Source organism: Asterias amurensis, chromosome 21 (genome assembly GCF_032118995.1).
Source record: "Asterias amurensis chromosome 21, ASM3211899v1".
NCBI classification, from domain to species: Eukaryota; Metazoa; Echinodermata; class Asteroidea; order Forcipulatida; family Asteriidae; genus Asterias; species Asterias amurensis.
Genome location: NC_092668.1, coordinates 11,210,270 through 11,225,153, shown reverse-complemented (window position 1 = coordinate 11,225,153; position 14,884 = coordinate 11,210,270). Strand labels below are relative to the sequence as shown.

Sequence of the window (14,884 nt, the reverse complement as noted above, 5' to 3'; positions counted from 1 at the left end):
ACGAAAGTTCGACTGGGTCTAGTCTAGGAAGAAACGCATAACTTCAATGTTAGGCCTATATTATTACCCCTCCCTGGCGGCCTTACACTTTCGTATCATAATACAGTGCTGTGTACAGAAAAAGTCATATTATAGGGCTAGCCCTATATCATCCATGGGTTTACGTGAATCTGAATAAGGGTCAGCCAGTTCACAATTTAAATAATGGTTAGATTACAACACCAAATTTATGATGCAGCACCTTAATAAAACTCTCTTACGCCAAAAGACCCGAAAACACTTCCATAACATAATGTTTACATGGAGAATTATTTTATTTCCAACAATATTTTGCTATTTCCAACAATATTTTTGAGCATTATTTATACACATTCTTTATAGATTTAAAATTAAATGTAAAACAATTTTAACTTAATAGACACACAATTATTAACATTTTGATAAAAACAACTCCTTCTTAATATCTCAGTGGATCTTTGTGACAACCATCTTTACATCAATCTGTGAATATAGAAGAGCGCGGTTAATAAAGCAAAAACTGTCAATGATTTTGCACTTTTCAGACTCGTTTGACCATTCCCGCCATCATTCGAAACAATAGTCGTGTCTCCAGTGTCATCCTCGCTCCCATCGCCTGGGTTCTGGCCACCTCCTTCCCCTGGCAGAGGTCGAAGTGTTTGCGCATAAGCCCCCTTGTAACATCCCATGATATACGGGAAATCAGCCGTGGTGTGGTACCTGTACTTCCCGTTAACATACCGACCATGACACTCGTCTAGATCATCTGATGTTAACGTGTTGCCATTCTCATCGATGGGGCCGTAGATCGGGAACCCATCTAATGCCACACCGATGATGGACGATGGTTCTCCTTCCACGATGGAGAACACGCATGACGAAGGCTGCTTGTGATAGTGGTAGACCCCAGCCATCGTTGGGTGACCATCGCAATTGTCAAAAGTTTCCGTTTCTACTGCATCTTCCCCTTCAAATTTTAACAAAAGAAACACAAATACAAATTTTATACCCCAATAATAATTGGTACAAAATGAGAAAATTTCACTGACGTACAGAAACTTAAGGCACTGTGACACAATCACATGACGTCATCATTATAGTAATCTTGGTTTACTTATTTGTCGTGATATGTTCTGGTAATGAAATAAAGGATTCCCCGTAAAGTGAACTTTATCACCTTTATAGCTTGCGGGTCATGATGAAACATGCACAATGCTTGCTTTGTGATTTGAACTAGAAACACCAGGGCTCGATTTCACAAAGCAATAAAATCCATCGTAAGACAAATTTTCAGTGTCACCATAGTGATTTGCATTGTGACATCACACTTTACTAAGCAACTACGACTGATTTGCAGTTGCGATCAATTTTAGCTCTTTGTGAAATCGACCCCTGGTTCACACTAGACTTGACTCAATTCAAGTCCCAATCCCGTGCCGTCGCGTAAAACTTATGGGTGCGTTCGTTTAGCTTCCCTGGGTCGCGCGACCCCGGTGTGTGGCGGTTTTTTTTTCCAGGACGAACGTGGGTAATTATCTGAACACGTTCGTCCTGGAAAAAGAAAATGCCACATACCGGGGTCGACCCGGGGAAGCTAAACGAACGCACCCATTGTTAAGTTCCCCAGCGGAAGCTTCAGGAGTAAAATTTAACCAAGTACCAAATACCAAGTACCAAGTTTTGAAATATATATATTTTAACAACAACATAAAAAGAAGTTCGATGATCCCTCACCTGTATTGGTGTAAGGATTGAAAAATGGAATCCCATTAATCGCTACGCCAATTGGTCCAAGCTGAAGTGGTACATTGGAGGTTCCGACCACCGGATTAACCGGAATCGTCCACACGTGATCCTGCAAGACAATATCGTTCGGATTCCCTCGGCGCGGATATTCGGGAGTCAAATGATCCGGAACTCCGTTGCTCGTGATATGGTGAAAACCGTCCGTAGTTTCTATCGTAATGCTTCCCATCAAACCCGTGTTTATTTCGATCATATCTGACGTCATAAAACTGGCAAGTTGTTCGTCGGTGAGAGCGCTAGATAGCGAAACTAGAGCCGTCAGGATGGCCGCCAGGACCATTGCTTTATAAAAACAAAATAAAGTATCAGTTAAAATCTTCTTAAAAGTGTTGTTTAAAATTGCTATTCAAAAGTTAGAATTAGTTATGCCTTATCCAAAATTATTATACCTGCCAATGGTCGAAATAGTTTTTATTAAAGGCAGTGGACACTATTGGTAATTACTCAAAATAATTATTAGCATAAAACCTTACTTGGTAACGAGTATAACTAATGGGGAGTGGTTGATCGTATAAAACATTGCGAGAAACGGCTTCCTCTGAAGTGGAGTAGTTTTCGAGCAAGAAGTAATTTTCAACGAGTTTGATTTCGAGACCTAAAGTTAAGAAATTGAGGTCTTGAAATCAAGCATCTGAAAGCACGCAACTTTATGTGCAAGGGTGTTTTTCTTTCATAGTTATCTCGCAACTCCGACGACCAATCGAGCTCAAATTTTCACAGGTTTGTTATTTTATGCATATGTTGAGATACAGCAAGTGAGATAGACTGGTCTTTGACATCAACCAATAGTGTCCACTGGCTTTAAAGCACTTGACACCTTTAGTAATTGTCAAAGAGTAGTATACGTGTATCCCAACACAAATGCATAAAATAACCCTGTGATTTTTTTTTTACTCAATTGGTCATCGGAGTTGCAAGAGAATAATGATCCACAAAATGTGTGTGCTTTCAAATGCCCAATCAAAGGCTTCAGGTCCGAAGTTTTTTTATTTCAGTGAGAACTTTACCTCTTTCTCAAATACTACTTTACCTCAGAGGGAGCTGTTTCTTTTGCTCTTCATTTGCTCTTTACCAAGTAAGTTTTTATGCTGACAATAACTTTGAGTGTCCAGTACCGTTGACTTTATACACAGTTACCTCACTATTACGCGCAGGTACGGGATGGTACTACTGTGACCGGGTTAATCCAACAATACTACTGTTGGTTAGTATTAATTACCATGGAGGAATTATACAGCGAGGGTATATTAGTCATACTGCAAGGAAAGCCACAATCCTTTTATAATAATATAATAATACTTCATTCAGGCATATCACAATACATGACATTCTTGCAGTAAAATACATTGTTTGTTTAACAGTACCAGACTGTTGTACGGGTACAGGATGGTACCATTGTGACCGGGTTCAACCCGACAACGATATGGTTTACACCATGGATGTACATGTTTCTCCATGTCCTTACTCTATGGTTATACATGTCGGCAAGAATAGTCGCGGTCATGGAGGTTACCTCCATGGTCACACTGACAAGAATCTTTTCAACAAGAGTAGTAACGAGTCATCATATTGATGTATTAAGAGGGTTTGATCCGAGTCTTTTATCAGTCTGTCCCCACATTGGGTGATCCGCAGGTCACCCAACCCCCACCAGGGAAGCTGCCGTCGAGTTACTCGTCCTAACTCGAGATAGGATCAATCCTAGCGTTTCGTGAAATCGACGGCAGGTGTTAAATATTTTTGGGTCTTGATGATGGATAACTTTTAAGGTATATCTCATTGAGGTAAATTAGATACTATTATTATTTCATATCGATTGAAAATGCGGTGGCGCCATAAGGAAACTTTTTTCCGGTGTTAGATGCAATTGTGTCCGCCGTGCAATACTGTCCGCTCTGGACAATTTTGCATATGCAATCATGTCCGGGGCTATGCAAAACCGTCCGGCGGACATGTACATGACTGTACATGTATGTGCGCGCGTAAGCGAGCGTGCATGCACTGAACCTACGTACTTCACATATTTTATGATTGCAGCGAATACCCAACAGCCGAACGAATTCCCATGTTATCATGACATGCACTTAGCTTTAAAAAAAAAAGTGACGAACGTGTTCCGTCGACCAAGGGCGTTTATGTTTTGCACGGGGCGGACACAATTGCATATGCAAATGTGTCCGGGCGGACACAATTGCATTATGCAGCAGCGTCCGGCGGACATTTTTGCATGTGCAATACTGTCCTCCGAATAGTATTGATTGCATGCGACAACGGCCCTCTTTTGCACTATACGCACAATACAGGCAGACGGGAGAGTTAGTCGAACCTCAATTAACACATTGTGATCAAAAGCAACATTCAATCACGCAATCCAGAGAAGTGAGATATCTCGAGAAATGCTACAAGCATTTCGACCGCTACATACAGTCAACAAAAAGTTGAATAAATCCCCATGCCATCTACCTACGACGAATGAAGAAGGCAAATAAGTGCACCCTTATTCTATTGGCAATAAATAGTATATCTTACCTTCCATCTTCACTGAGCAGCCAACAAGTCGACCCTTGAAATTTCCAGGAAACTTAGCATGGACTCCAAGAAAATGTGTCCGGTGTTTGTTGTCCGTACTCTGGCTCCGGTGACTTGCAAATTAATGATACTTCACTTGTTGACATAATGTGGTCATAGTCATGTAACGCGCATACTGACGTGGGTTGTGTTGCGTAACACAGTATTGTTAAGAAAATCTCATCGATTTCTTCTTAAGCCTCATCAGTCACCTTCGTCACTGGACTAGTATTACTTGGTAGGATTCTTCATGAAAGTCTTTAATAAAGACCCAGACAAGAGTTACGAAACCAAATTACTGCTTTATATAACCTTCAAGCCTAAATTTGGTAATATTATTATGTCAATTGTAAGATGAACATGCCGGTGTCCCAGGGATTCGGTGTCCCGGGAGATGTGTCCTCTCCAGTAATATGGAAATGAAAGTGGGTTGTGGGAGTGTGATTAAAAAGAGGGCGCTATCAGAAGAATTTTGCATACAAATCGTCGTATGGGGGCGGGGTGGGGGGGGGGCACTCATGATCTCCGGCCACACCGTCTCTGACGTCTACGAAATAATAATAATCATCATTAATCAGCATACACTGATGAAGTCCTTTTTTGTTTAGCTTTTTGGCTCCCGTTGGTTTTGTATACACGTTTCCCAACTGTGGACCCGAACCGTGGACCCTATTTGTCCCCTTTTGTTGTAGGTCCCCGGTTTGAATGTGTATACCCATAATAAATACCCATGAATGAAAGGAAAACCATATTCACCCCATACACCACCTTACGGAACCGGTTTGTGGGGTTTTACTATTGTTGTTCAATAGTCCATTTACAAAAGAACTATGTGTCCAACTTGAGTTCCTTGTGGGGTCCGTTGTTACATTGTGTAAAAGACCAAACAAGGGAACCCTGGTGTGGCGGTTTCTACTTTCCGCCGTCTTCAGTTTTCCCAATAACCAAATACGGTAACATTACGTCATGCGACGCCTGCGCACAGCAAGCGAAAGTAGTCAATATTGTTATGTGCCGTACTGAGTCCCGGAAAACTGAACACGGCGGAAGACTGAAACCGCCACACCGGAAGCTCACCATAACAACATAATATATTATGCATCTTTTCCCTCACTATTCTATCCAATTTCTCAATGTTCAATAAATTCGCTGTTAAATAATTGTATTATACAACATACGACATATAGATGATTCAAATAAAATACCTCAAATGGCTGCTAATGTGTCTGCTGACAATTCAGTATTATTTGTATTTATTTACCTGGCATCAAACAAACACACAAAGTACATAAAATCAATGAACATACAGTACAAGAGGCCCAACGTAGTGACAAGAAATAAAAAGTTGAAATTAATCACCGTTGCCCGCAGGCGTGTAGCTCTCAAATAAAGACAATTATACAAAAATAGAAGGAAATATAATTACAATTATGATAACAAGTTTTAAAACAAAATAAAATAGGAAATTATTTTATACATAAGCCAGCCAATTAAAAATATTATTTACTTCACAAAATTACTTGATCATTGCCAAGACAATTTTCGAACAATAATAGAACTGCCTCTAGCTAACGGCAACCTCGGTAGTCTATAGTTGGTAAGACACTGCTCTAGAATTGCAAGGGTCGTCGGTTCGAATCCCACCCGAGTAAACATGCCTGTGATATTTTTTAACAGGACTCGGGAAAGTACTGAGTATACAGTGCTAACACACATCAGTGTATGGGTTGAATCCAAAATTAGTATTCTTTATCCCTGTTGCAAATTAAATTTTAACATCTCTTACGAAGTAAAGATTTTTGTTTTGGATGACATTGCATGTTCTATAGCGGTTAGTACAAAGCAACGTCTTCTCAAAGTATACTCAGTTCAATGGGAGACTTTGGACTTGGAGAGCTAGGTGACAGGTTAGATTACCAGGTAATTTTCCATAGACTTTTATCGCAAATACTAGACAAGCTTCTAGTGAGACAAGCTTCTAGTGTGACAATTTCATGGCACTGCTTACCGCCGAATTCTGCGCTTACGATCACGATTCCCCGCTTACGTGCAAGCGCCGAATTTCTGCGCTAGCCTTGTAAGCGTAGAATGCCTAGTAACGTGAAATACGCACGCGCAGAAGCCCAAATTCGCCGCTAACCCGTGAAATACGCTTGCCGTAAGCACAGAATTCCCTGCTTCCGTAAGCGCAGATTCTGTGCTTACAGTAAGCAGAGCCATGAAATTGGGCCCTGGTGGGCTGAGTGATGCACCTCATTCAACAGCTAGCGCTTGCGCAATGGGCGTTTCTAAACAACAAATGAAAGAACCAAGCCAAGCACTGTTAACACAACTGTACCTTGGACGATTTTCTGACCATTAATAGGGTCAGTTGTTTCAGGTGGTGGGAGACTGCCACCCCCGGCCGGTGGGCCGGGGGGACCACCGCCCGAAGCTGTATACTCGCCCTTAAAACACCCTAAAATGTACGGGAAATCAGCCGTTGTGTGGTACCTGTACTCCCCGTTAACATACCGACCATGACACTCGTCTAGATCATCTGATGTTAACGTGTTGCCATTCTCATCGATGGGGCCGTAGATCGGGAACCCATCTAATGCCACACCGATGATTGACGATGGTTCCCCGTCCACGATGGTGAACACGCAAGACGCGGGCTGCTTGTGATAGTGGTAGACTCCCTTGGGATCAGGATGGCCGTCACAACTGTCAAAAGTCTCAGTCAATACCGCGTCTTCACCTGGAAAGAGAAACAAAGCCAAAACAAATAGTATAGGAGTAGGAGCATGCATGCATGAGGGTCTGCACGGTTATAGCCCAGTGGCGGCGGTTTGTGCAGTAAAGACAAGACAAGCTAATTGGTTCGTAAACTTACTATGGGAAGATCAACTAAACAGCCGTCGGTTTCACTAAAAACTCTGGACCCATCTTAAGTCAGGACGAAGTAATTGTGGTACTCTTTTTAATAAATAGCACAATGGACCGAGATTCTAATGGCTGACAAGGTGCTGTGGTGCAATGTGCAGCCACCAAACCAGGAACAGCGGGGCAAACCCCTTCTCGTTTCGATAGTGCACTGCATTTTACACAACACACGGGACCAACGGCTTTACCGTCCCATCCGAAGGACAAAGCATCGTGGTTAAGTGTCTTGCGTAAAAACACAGGTGTCACGACGGGGAATCGAACCCCAGCACTCTGCTTATCAGAAACACCAGGGTTTGAAGTCGCTCGGCCACAACACTATTATAGTTAAGAGCGTCTCCACCATATCTCAAAATGGCTTATGGAGATGAACTCTTGCAGGACAAACTACTGGTGGCGCCCTGTATTGTAAATTCTCTAAAAATTATCATTTGGAATGTCTTTGTACCTGTTATGGTGAAGGGGTTGAATAATGGGATACCATTGATGGCAACACCAATTGGTCCCATGGGAAGCGCTGTGTTGGAGTCAGCAACGCTGGGATTAACCGGTACCGTCCACAAGTGGGATTGGGTCTCAATGTCGTTCGGGTTGCCCATTCTCGGATACTCGGGAGTCACATGATCAGGGACACCGTTACTCGTAATGGTGTGCATCCCGTCGGCCGTCTCGATCGATATCACGCCCATCAGACCCGTGTTGGTCTCCACCATCTCGGTCGTCATGAAGACAGAGATTTGTTCATCTGTGAGGGCGCAAGACAGGGTCACCAAGGCGGCCAAAAAGACACCGGCTAACGACGCCATCTGTTAAACAAAAAAATAGTCAAGTGTTTATATAATTTTTGTTTTTACAAGTCCATTTTTGACCAAAAAGTCATGACAATGGTGTAACGGTTATGCTACACCGTCTCTGAGGACCATAGTCTTAGCCATGTATAACTTATCCCAATAAGCTACTCCAGACGCTTGAAACCAGACTAAGAAGCCATGTTTTTTGTGAACCGGATACTTTTCGGCACCTCGCAAAATCTAACTTTTTCAACTGGGTGCCGAGTTTGTATTTGTACATGTGCCGAGTTGGCAAGGTGTCGAGGTTGTAGGCGCCGAGTTTGCTTTTTTGTTTGTTGTTAAAAACTGTTTACTTTTTATGCAATTTATGTTGAACTTTATACGGGGTTACAAAGTGCTGCAGTGCACAATCAGCAGCCCCTGCATTCTTGTTATTGGACTCGCGTGCTGTTGTTTTGCCATTCCTCTGATATCTCTGGTGTATGTAACCAGAGCAACCATTTTGATCTGCTTATGGCAGTTACATAATCCTTAATGCAGTGCCATGGTACAAGCTTATATACAAATCCCATCAGTCAAACTAGGAATGTTAAGCTTGAAGCACTGTGTTGATGGAAACTGAAGATTGTACAGGGACGAAGGCGCAAGATGCGAAACATCTAATGTTAAACGTGAAATACGCATGGGAGCCATTTTAGCGTGTTAATGTTTGGTTTCCCATTGATAGGAACTGTCATTGTCTGTGCTGATCTGCACAAAAGAGTACTTTGCCAAAATGGCGTCCAGTGGGATTTCACATTTTAGCCCGAGTTCCATATCTTGCGCCAAGCGGCGCTCTATTATCTTTGAAGTGTTTACTACAATCTACAACTGTTATAGTTAGCTTTGATTCAAGTCCCGTTCTCATGCGAGAGGTCCCTACTATACCCGCCGTCAAAGTGCAGCTATTGTGGTTCTGGTTGGGGAGACGTTAGGCGATGGAAATGAAGATAAAAGGACTTTCACGGGATTGGGACTTGAGTCAAGTCTATGGTCCCGTACGTGGGGCCGGATCCTCTTCTGGTTTAATATAACCTGGAGTCCGGGTATATTTTAGACTTGATTCAAGCACCAATCCCTTGGGAGTCCCTTGATTTTCAGTCCCATCGCCTAACGTCAGAAAATTCCCCCATCCCCTGTACCATTCTCGGGACCAGAAGAATAATGCCTTTAAAGGCAGTGGACATACTATTACTCAAAATATTAAGTATTAGCATAAAACCTTTCTTGGTGACAAGTAATGGGGAGAGGTTGGTGGTATAAAACATTGTGAGAAACAGCTCCCTCTAAAGTGCCATATAGTTTTGGAGAAAGAAGTAATTTTCCACGAATTTGATTTCGAGACCTCAAGTTTAGAACTTGAGGTTTCGAAATCAACCATCAAAACGCACACAACTTCGTGTGACAAGGGTGTTTTCTTCTTTCATCATTATCTCGCAACTTTGATGACCGATTGAGCTCAAATTTTCACAGGTTTGTTATTTTATGCATGTTGAGAAACACCAACTGTGAAGGCTAGTCTTTGACAATTACCAATAGTGTCCACTGCCTTTATGCATTTTCCTGCACTTATAGGATGAAATTTGAAGGCAAACAACTGATGTGTTTTGAAAAACCACATTACTTCACATTACTTGACATGAAACATTCTCTATATTATAGTGAATGTTTCTCAACATGTTATATTTTATATACTATCGAAAGCTGTCATTGGCTTTATGAACCAGTAGGTCACTTTTTATTGCCACTAAGAGTGGTTCCCAAACGTATAGGCCTACCTTCCCTTTACACGTTCTGTATATTAAGCCATATAGATGTTTGTTAATGACTCTTAAAATTAATGGCACTAAAAACGTACATCAGCTGTGGATAGTATATATATAATGCATGTTGATCAATATTTCACTTCGAAGTACTGCAGTAATATGGACAAATATTATCACATTTTTTATCAAAACAGTCTTTAATAATATAAGAAGTGGTAGTCATATGATTAATCTTTAAAACGACACCGCCCTTGTGAAGCGAAATTGCATTGGTCAGTTTTATTGTATATATCATTTTTATAGATTGATACATTCCAACGGTTCCAAAAGGTATACTCTGAATAGCACCACCAGGGCCCAAATTCATGGCTCTGCTTACTTCCGAATTCTGCGCTTTATACAAGAACCATTTTCGGCAAGCGCCGAATTTCTGCTAGCTTTTTTTTTGTAAGCGAAGAATGCCTATAGTAAATCGTGGAGTAACGCACACCAGAATTAAAGGAACACGTTGCCTTGGATCGGACGAGTTGGTCAAAACAAAAGCGTTTGTAACCGTTTTGTATATAATGCATATGGTTGGAAAGATGTTTTAAAAGTAGAATACAATGATCCACACAAGTTTGCCTCGAAATTGCGTGGTTTTCCTTCTACTGTGCGAACAAACACGGTCGGCCATTTGTGGGAGTCAAAATTTTGACCCCCATAAATGGCCGACGTGTTAGTCGACGAGGTAAAAGGAAAACCACGCAATTTCGAGGCATGTTTGTGTGGATCATTGTATTCTACTTTTACAACATCTTTCTACCCATATGCATTTTATAAAAATCGGTTACAAACGCTTTTCAAAGACCAACTCGACCGATTCAAGGCAACGTGTTCCTTTAATTTCTAGCCCGTAAAATAATATGCTAGAAGCAAGCGCCAATGGTAAGCAGAGCAATGAAACTGGAACCATTTAAAGGCAGTGGACACTATTGGTAATTACTCAAAAAAATTATTAGCGTAAAACCTTTCTTGATCACGAGTAAGGGGAGAGGTTGATGGTATAAAACATTGTAAGAAATGGCTCCCTCGGAAGTGCCATAGTTTTTGAGAAAGAAGTAATTCTCGAAGTCAACTAGGGTATTTTTTCTTTCATTATTATCTCGCAAGTTCGATGACCGATTGAGCTCAAATTTTCACAGGTTTGTTATTTTATGCATATGTTGAGATACACCAACTGTGGAGGCTAGCCTTTGACAATTACCAATAGTGTCCACTGCCTTTAACAACTAAAATTGTCCAACACTTACCTTGTACATCGTGGTCATGAGTGCAAATGAAGCTTTTGTGTACCAGAACGATTTGTATTGTAACCACTGGGTCTGTCCAGAGATGTCACCGACTATTCTTTGTTTGTCAATAGCCCAATAGCCCTGTGTGTGTGATTCTGAGATGTCACCATCTCCAATCTATTTGTCACCGATAAGGACTGTTTTGTTAATACATCATCTTTGTTTGCGGATTAATTTAATATTGTTTATGTTATAATAATGGGTGATGCTTGCCGGCCCTTATAATTAACGGTTCACAGTCTGAAAGCCGATGCGTTACGCAATCTTGGTTTCAAGCATGGATTATTTTCCAGCCTCGCTGCCATGGTCATGGTTGTATTCGGCTTCAGGCTCCGTCCTCTCGCCTGAAGCCCTGAGAACGTGCGAAAAGGACGCGCAATATTGCAAAAACAACTGCGGCCAGGGATGAATCCAAAGCCGAAGCCGTGATTTTCGAATAGAGTCGTTTGATGATTTGCATCTTCAGACAGTCGTCCCGAAATAAATTCAAGAACAAAAAGCACGCCCTCTATCGGATTATCACGTTACGTTACGATACGTTACGAGTATTATGAGATAGTGACGTCACAAAACTGTGATTAACACATGGCGCTACCGAAACCTCTCCTGATTTTACCCACACCATGCCAAGTATAAATCCTTCTTAATTACTCATTATTAATAATTTATAACACAGAATGCTATATAGAAAAACAAAACAAAAATCAACATAAAGCAATTGGGGTTGTTTAACCACCCTTTTATTGATACACCATGATTAACTTTTAAATATCTTTTACGATGTTTTCAGTTCAGAATTATAAGAAAACACTTCCTTCGCACTCGTCACACACTATTGCGTTGACACAGTCACTCCAAGTACGTATGCTCGAATGCACAAGAGCATGCGCAGTGGAAATGTTCATCAGAATAGGTCTTCCATTATGAAGTTTAGGATCAACTCGTCATTCGCTGCGTTGCCATAGTTACGAGAAAGAAAGAAACATTTGAATTATAAAACAACTGAAAACAAAAAAGGATAAACTGTTGCGAAAAATAAACCACATAGTATAATAGACTTTAAAGGAAACAAACGATGTACAATGGGTGACTTTTCTGGTCTAAAGTGACATGCAACAGCCAGGTAAATCCGTTCTAAAACTATTGTGCACATGCCCAAAACCACGGCATCAATGACAGTGCATGCTGCCACCTAGCGTTTTAAAGTCTCCAGTTTGATGCATTGTTCATGCAGAAGAGAAACGATGGCCCTTTTCGAAACCATGGTTTCGGCTCCAAATTCGGCTCAGGCTAGCCTTGCCCCGCGGTTTGCTTTGACAATTGCGCGTGCTTTGATGAGTACGCGCGTAAGGGATCAGCCGAGAGGACGGAGCCTGAAGCCAAATCCAAAGCCAACACCGTGGTTTCGAAAGGGGCCGATGGATACCAAAAGAGATTTTTTAAAACCTTGTTTCAAGACGTTGCCGAACTAAAACCAACTAAAGATTCAATCATTCCATTATGTGGCTCAATGTCTTGACATATTTAAAAAAAAAAAAAACAAAAAAAAAAAACCCAGCATTTTCAGTCAAGAGAAGTGGGATTATAGTTTATGATTAAGGATGTTTTCTTTGCTGACATTTCACAGACAATTTTATATAAAAAAAAAATCTTTTAAATTATCACTCGATTATGTTCTTGTCTACCAGAATGACTTGGATGAAGTCGCCCCACTAGTACTCTCAGTTGACGTTTCAACCTTAGGGGGCGAAGTGGCCATATTACTATCTCTCATTTTAATCAACATATCGATGTCATCTTTAAGCTGCGCAGGGAGGGTCGGAGGGTCGAAGCGCTTGTATGGGACGCCCTCAGCGTCAATCAGAAACTTCTGGAAGTTCCATGTGATGTCATTCACGCTGACTGGGTCCCAGAACATGGAGCTCCTCTCACCAATGCGAGTTTGGACTGTCGGACAGTAGCTCTGAAACAAACGAGAGAACAAAAGAGACAACAATAAGACAAAGGCATTGTAGTGAGTTTTCGGTGCGCACACCTTTTTGGTTGTATCTTTCCCCTTTACTTTTGCCTTTATCCCAAGGCAGCCCATCTTTTTGTCAAATTTTGTTATGTATTGTGTATAAATGCCTGTATGCCGAGTTATGTCTCTGAATCATCGGTTCTTTTTTGAACTACGTCATGTATAACACTTTTAACACTACCGCAATCAAACCTACTATGCAATGTGTGACGACAAAACTAAGGTTTGTGATATAAAAAGTTAAAATCACATAGTGACAGGAGATTCTGTCCCACCAGAGATTCGGTCCCCACATACGGCGAACTGTGTACAAACTTCTTCCGATAGCGCCCTCTTTTGAATCCTCCTCCTAACTACAACCCACGTGAGGGACAGGATCTCAGGCGGAAAGATTTTCCTGGGACCCTAGACAACGTCACAAAACTAAGCTGATTTGAAACGATGTTAAAGGCAGTGTACACTATTGGTAATTACTCAAAATAATTTCTAGACCTCAGATTTAGAAGCACACAACTTCATGTGACAAGGGTGTTTTTCTTTCATTATTATTTCCGATTGAGCTCAAATTTTCACAGGTTTGTTATTATATATGCATATGTTGAGATACACCAAGTGAGAAAACTGGTCTTTGACAAGTACCAATAGTGTGTCCATTGCTTTAACCGGGATTTTACTATATTAAGACCTACCGCTTGCTACCGAGTATCCAGGTTTACTGTATTCCTCTTTACCAACCTTTAGGTGTGTGTACATCGCATGCTCGTTCGCCCCGTTCACTTCCAGCTTTTGAAACACTGGGAAAGTCGGCACGTAGTCATCACCCGGCCTGACGTACCGCAACAGGTTCATCAGCTCATCATTAGACGCCGGTTCCTGTAGATTGAACTGGTTGCATGGAAAAGCCAGAACCTCCAAATCTCCCGCGTACTCCCTGCGTAGTGCATTCAGCAAGGGGTACTGGAAAACCAACCCTCAAAAGCTCGCCACATTGATGACGATGACGATCTTCCCCTTGTATTGGGAAAGCTCGATCTCCTGCGAGCCATCAATGGTGGTGAATTTGAAACCGTGTATGGTGCTCGTGGCGTTGCCCGTGCATCGGGACTCTGCGAGCCCCAGGGCGCCCGGGAGCGCTAGGAGAGCGAACACTAGGCCCGCTATGCTTCGCATCTTGCCGACGACTATGGGTTTTCTGTAATACCCGGTAGTCTTATCGTCCCTCAGAGGCTATCAAGATGAACTTTGGACTTTTGTTGCTAAGCGGCTTAAAATGAATCTTGATATTGGTGTAATGTCGTTAACCGTTTCTACTTCCTCTCAAACCCTCAAGCCATATTACAAAAGGAAGGTATATAGTGTATATATACACTTAAAGACTAACTAAAGTATATATAAAAACATCTACATGAGCGTTCGTAGCATTAACTAAAGTATTGTCAAACCATAGAAATATGAGTACACTAAAAATGATGCCTTTATTAAAACTAAATATTATTCGCTTGTTTTCCTATTATGTAAACACGGTGTTGTGTACATTACTTTTATCACATTAGATGTGAATCTTGATCAGCTTTGATTTATAGTCAATGCCAGGTTTATCTCTCAAGACCTGGCCCC

The 14,884-nt window shown here is 41.5% G+C and overlaps 3 protein-coding genes across 3 annotated transcripts; all 3 read right to left on the bottom strand.

Annotated features, from left to right (window-relative positions):
* Positions 1 to 312: 312 nt before the first annotated feature.
* Positions 313 to 4,553, bottom strand: LOC139953251 (uncharacterized). Its single transcript, XM_071952722.1, has 3 exons — positions 4,354 to 4,553; positions 1,753 to 2,106; positions 313 to 985 (listed from the first exon to the last, which is right to left on the bottom strand). The coding sequence occupies exons 1-3, from the start codon at positions 4,358 to 4,360 to the stop codon at positions 492 to 494; spliced, it is 855 nt and encodes a 284-aa protein (XP_071808823.1). The 5' UTR covers positions 4,361 to 4,553; the 3' UTR covers positions 313 to 491.
* A 1,054-nt stretch (positions 4,554 to 5,607) lies between these two features.
* On the bottom strand, positions 5,608 to 11,330 carry LOC139953250 (uncharacterized). Its single transcript, XM_071952721.1, has 3 exons — positions 11,206 to 11,330; positions 7,766 to 8,123; positions 5,608 to 7,132 (listed from the first exon to the last, which is right to left on the bottom strand). The coding sequence occupies exons 1-3, from the start codon at positions 11,221 to 11,223 to the stop codon at positions 6,681 to 6,683; spliced, it is 828 nt and encodes a 275-aa protein (XP_071808822.1). The 5' UTR covers positions 11,224 to 11,330; the 3' UTR covers positions 5,608 to 6,680.
* Positions 11,331 to 11,951: 621 nt separating this feature from the next.
* LOC139953276 (glutathione peroxidase-like) lies at positions 11,952 to 14,470 on the bottom strand. Its single transcript, XM_071952755.1, has 2 exons — positions 14,003 to 14,470; positions 11,952 to 13,210 (listed from the first exon to the last, which is right to left on the bottom strand). The coding sequence occupies exons 1-2, from the start codon at positions 14,435 to 14,437 to the stop codon at positions 12,929 to 12,931; spliced, it is 717 nt and encodes a 238-aa protein (XP_071808856.1). The 5' UTR covers positions 14,438 to 14,470; the 3' UTR covers positions 11,952 to 12,928.
* Positions 14,471 to 14,884: the final 414 nt, after the last annotated feature.

Bases quoted from the DNA above. Each gene is read 5' to 3' on its own strand.
- LOC139953251 (XM_071952722.1), bottom strand. The intron at 986-1,752 runs GTGAGGGATCAT...TAAAATTTGAAG, and splicing joins CAATCCTTACACCAATACAG to GGGAAGATGCAGTAGAAACG.
- LOC139953250 (XM_071952721.1), bottom strand. The intron at 7,133-7,765 runs GTACAAAGACAT...TTCTCTTTCCAG, and splicing joins CAACCCCTTCACCATAACAG to GTGAAGACGCGGTATTGACT.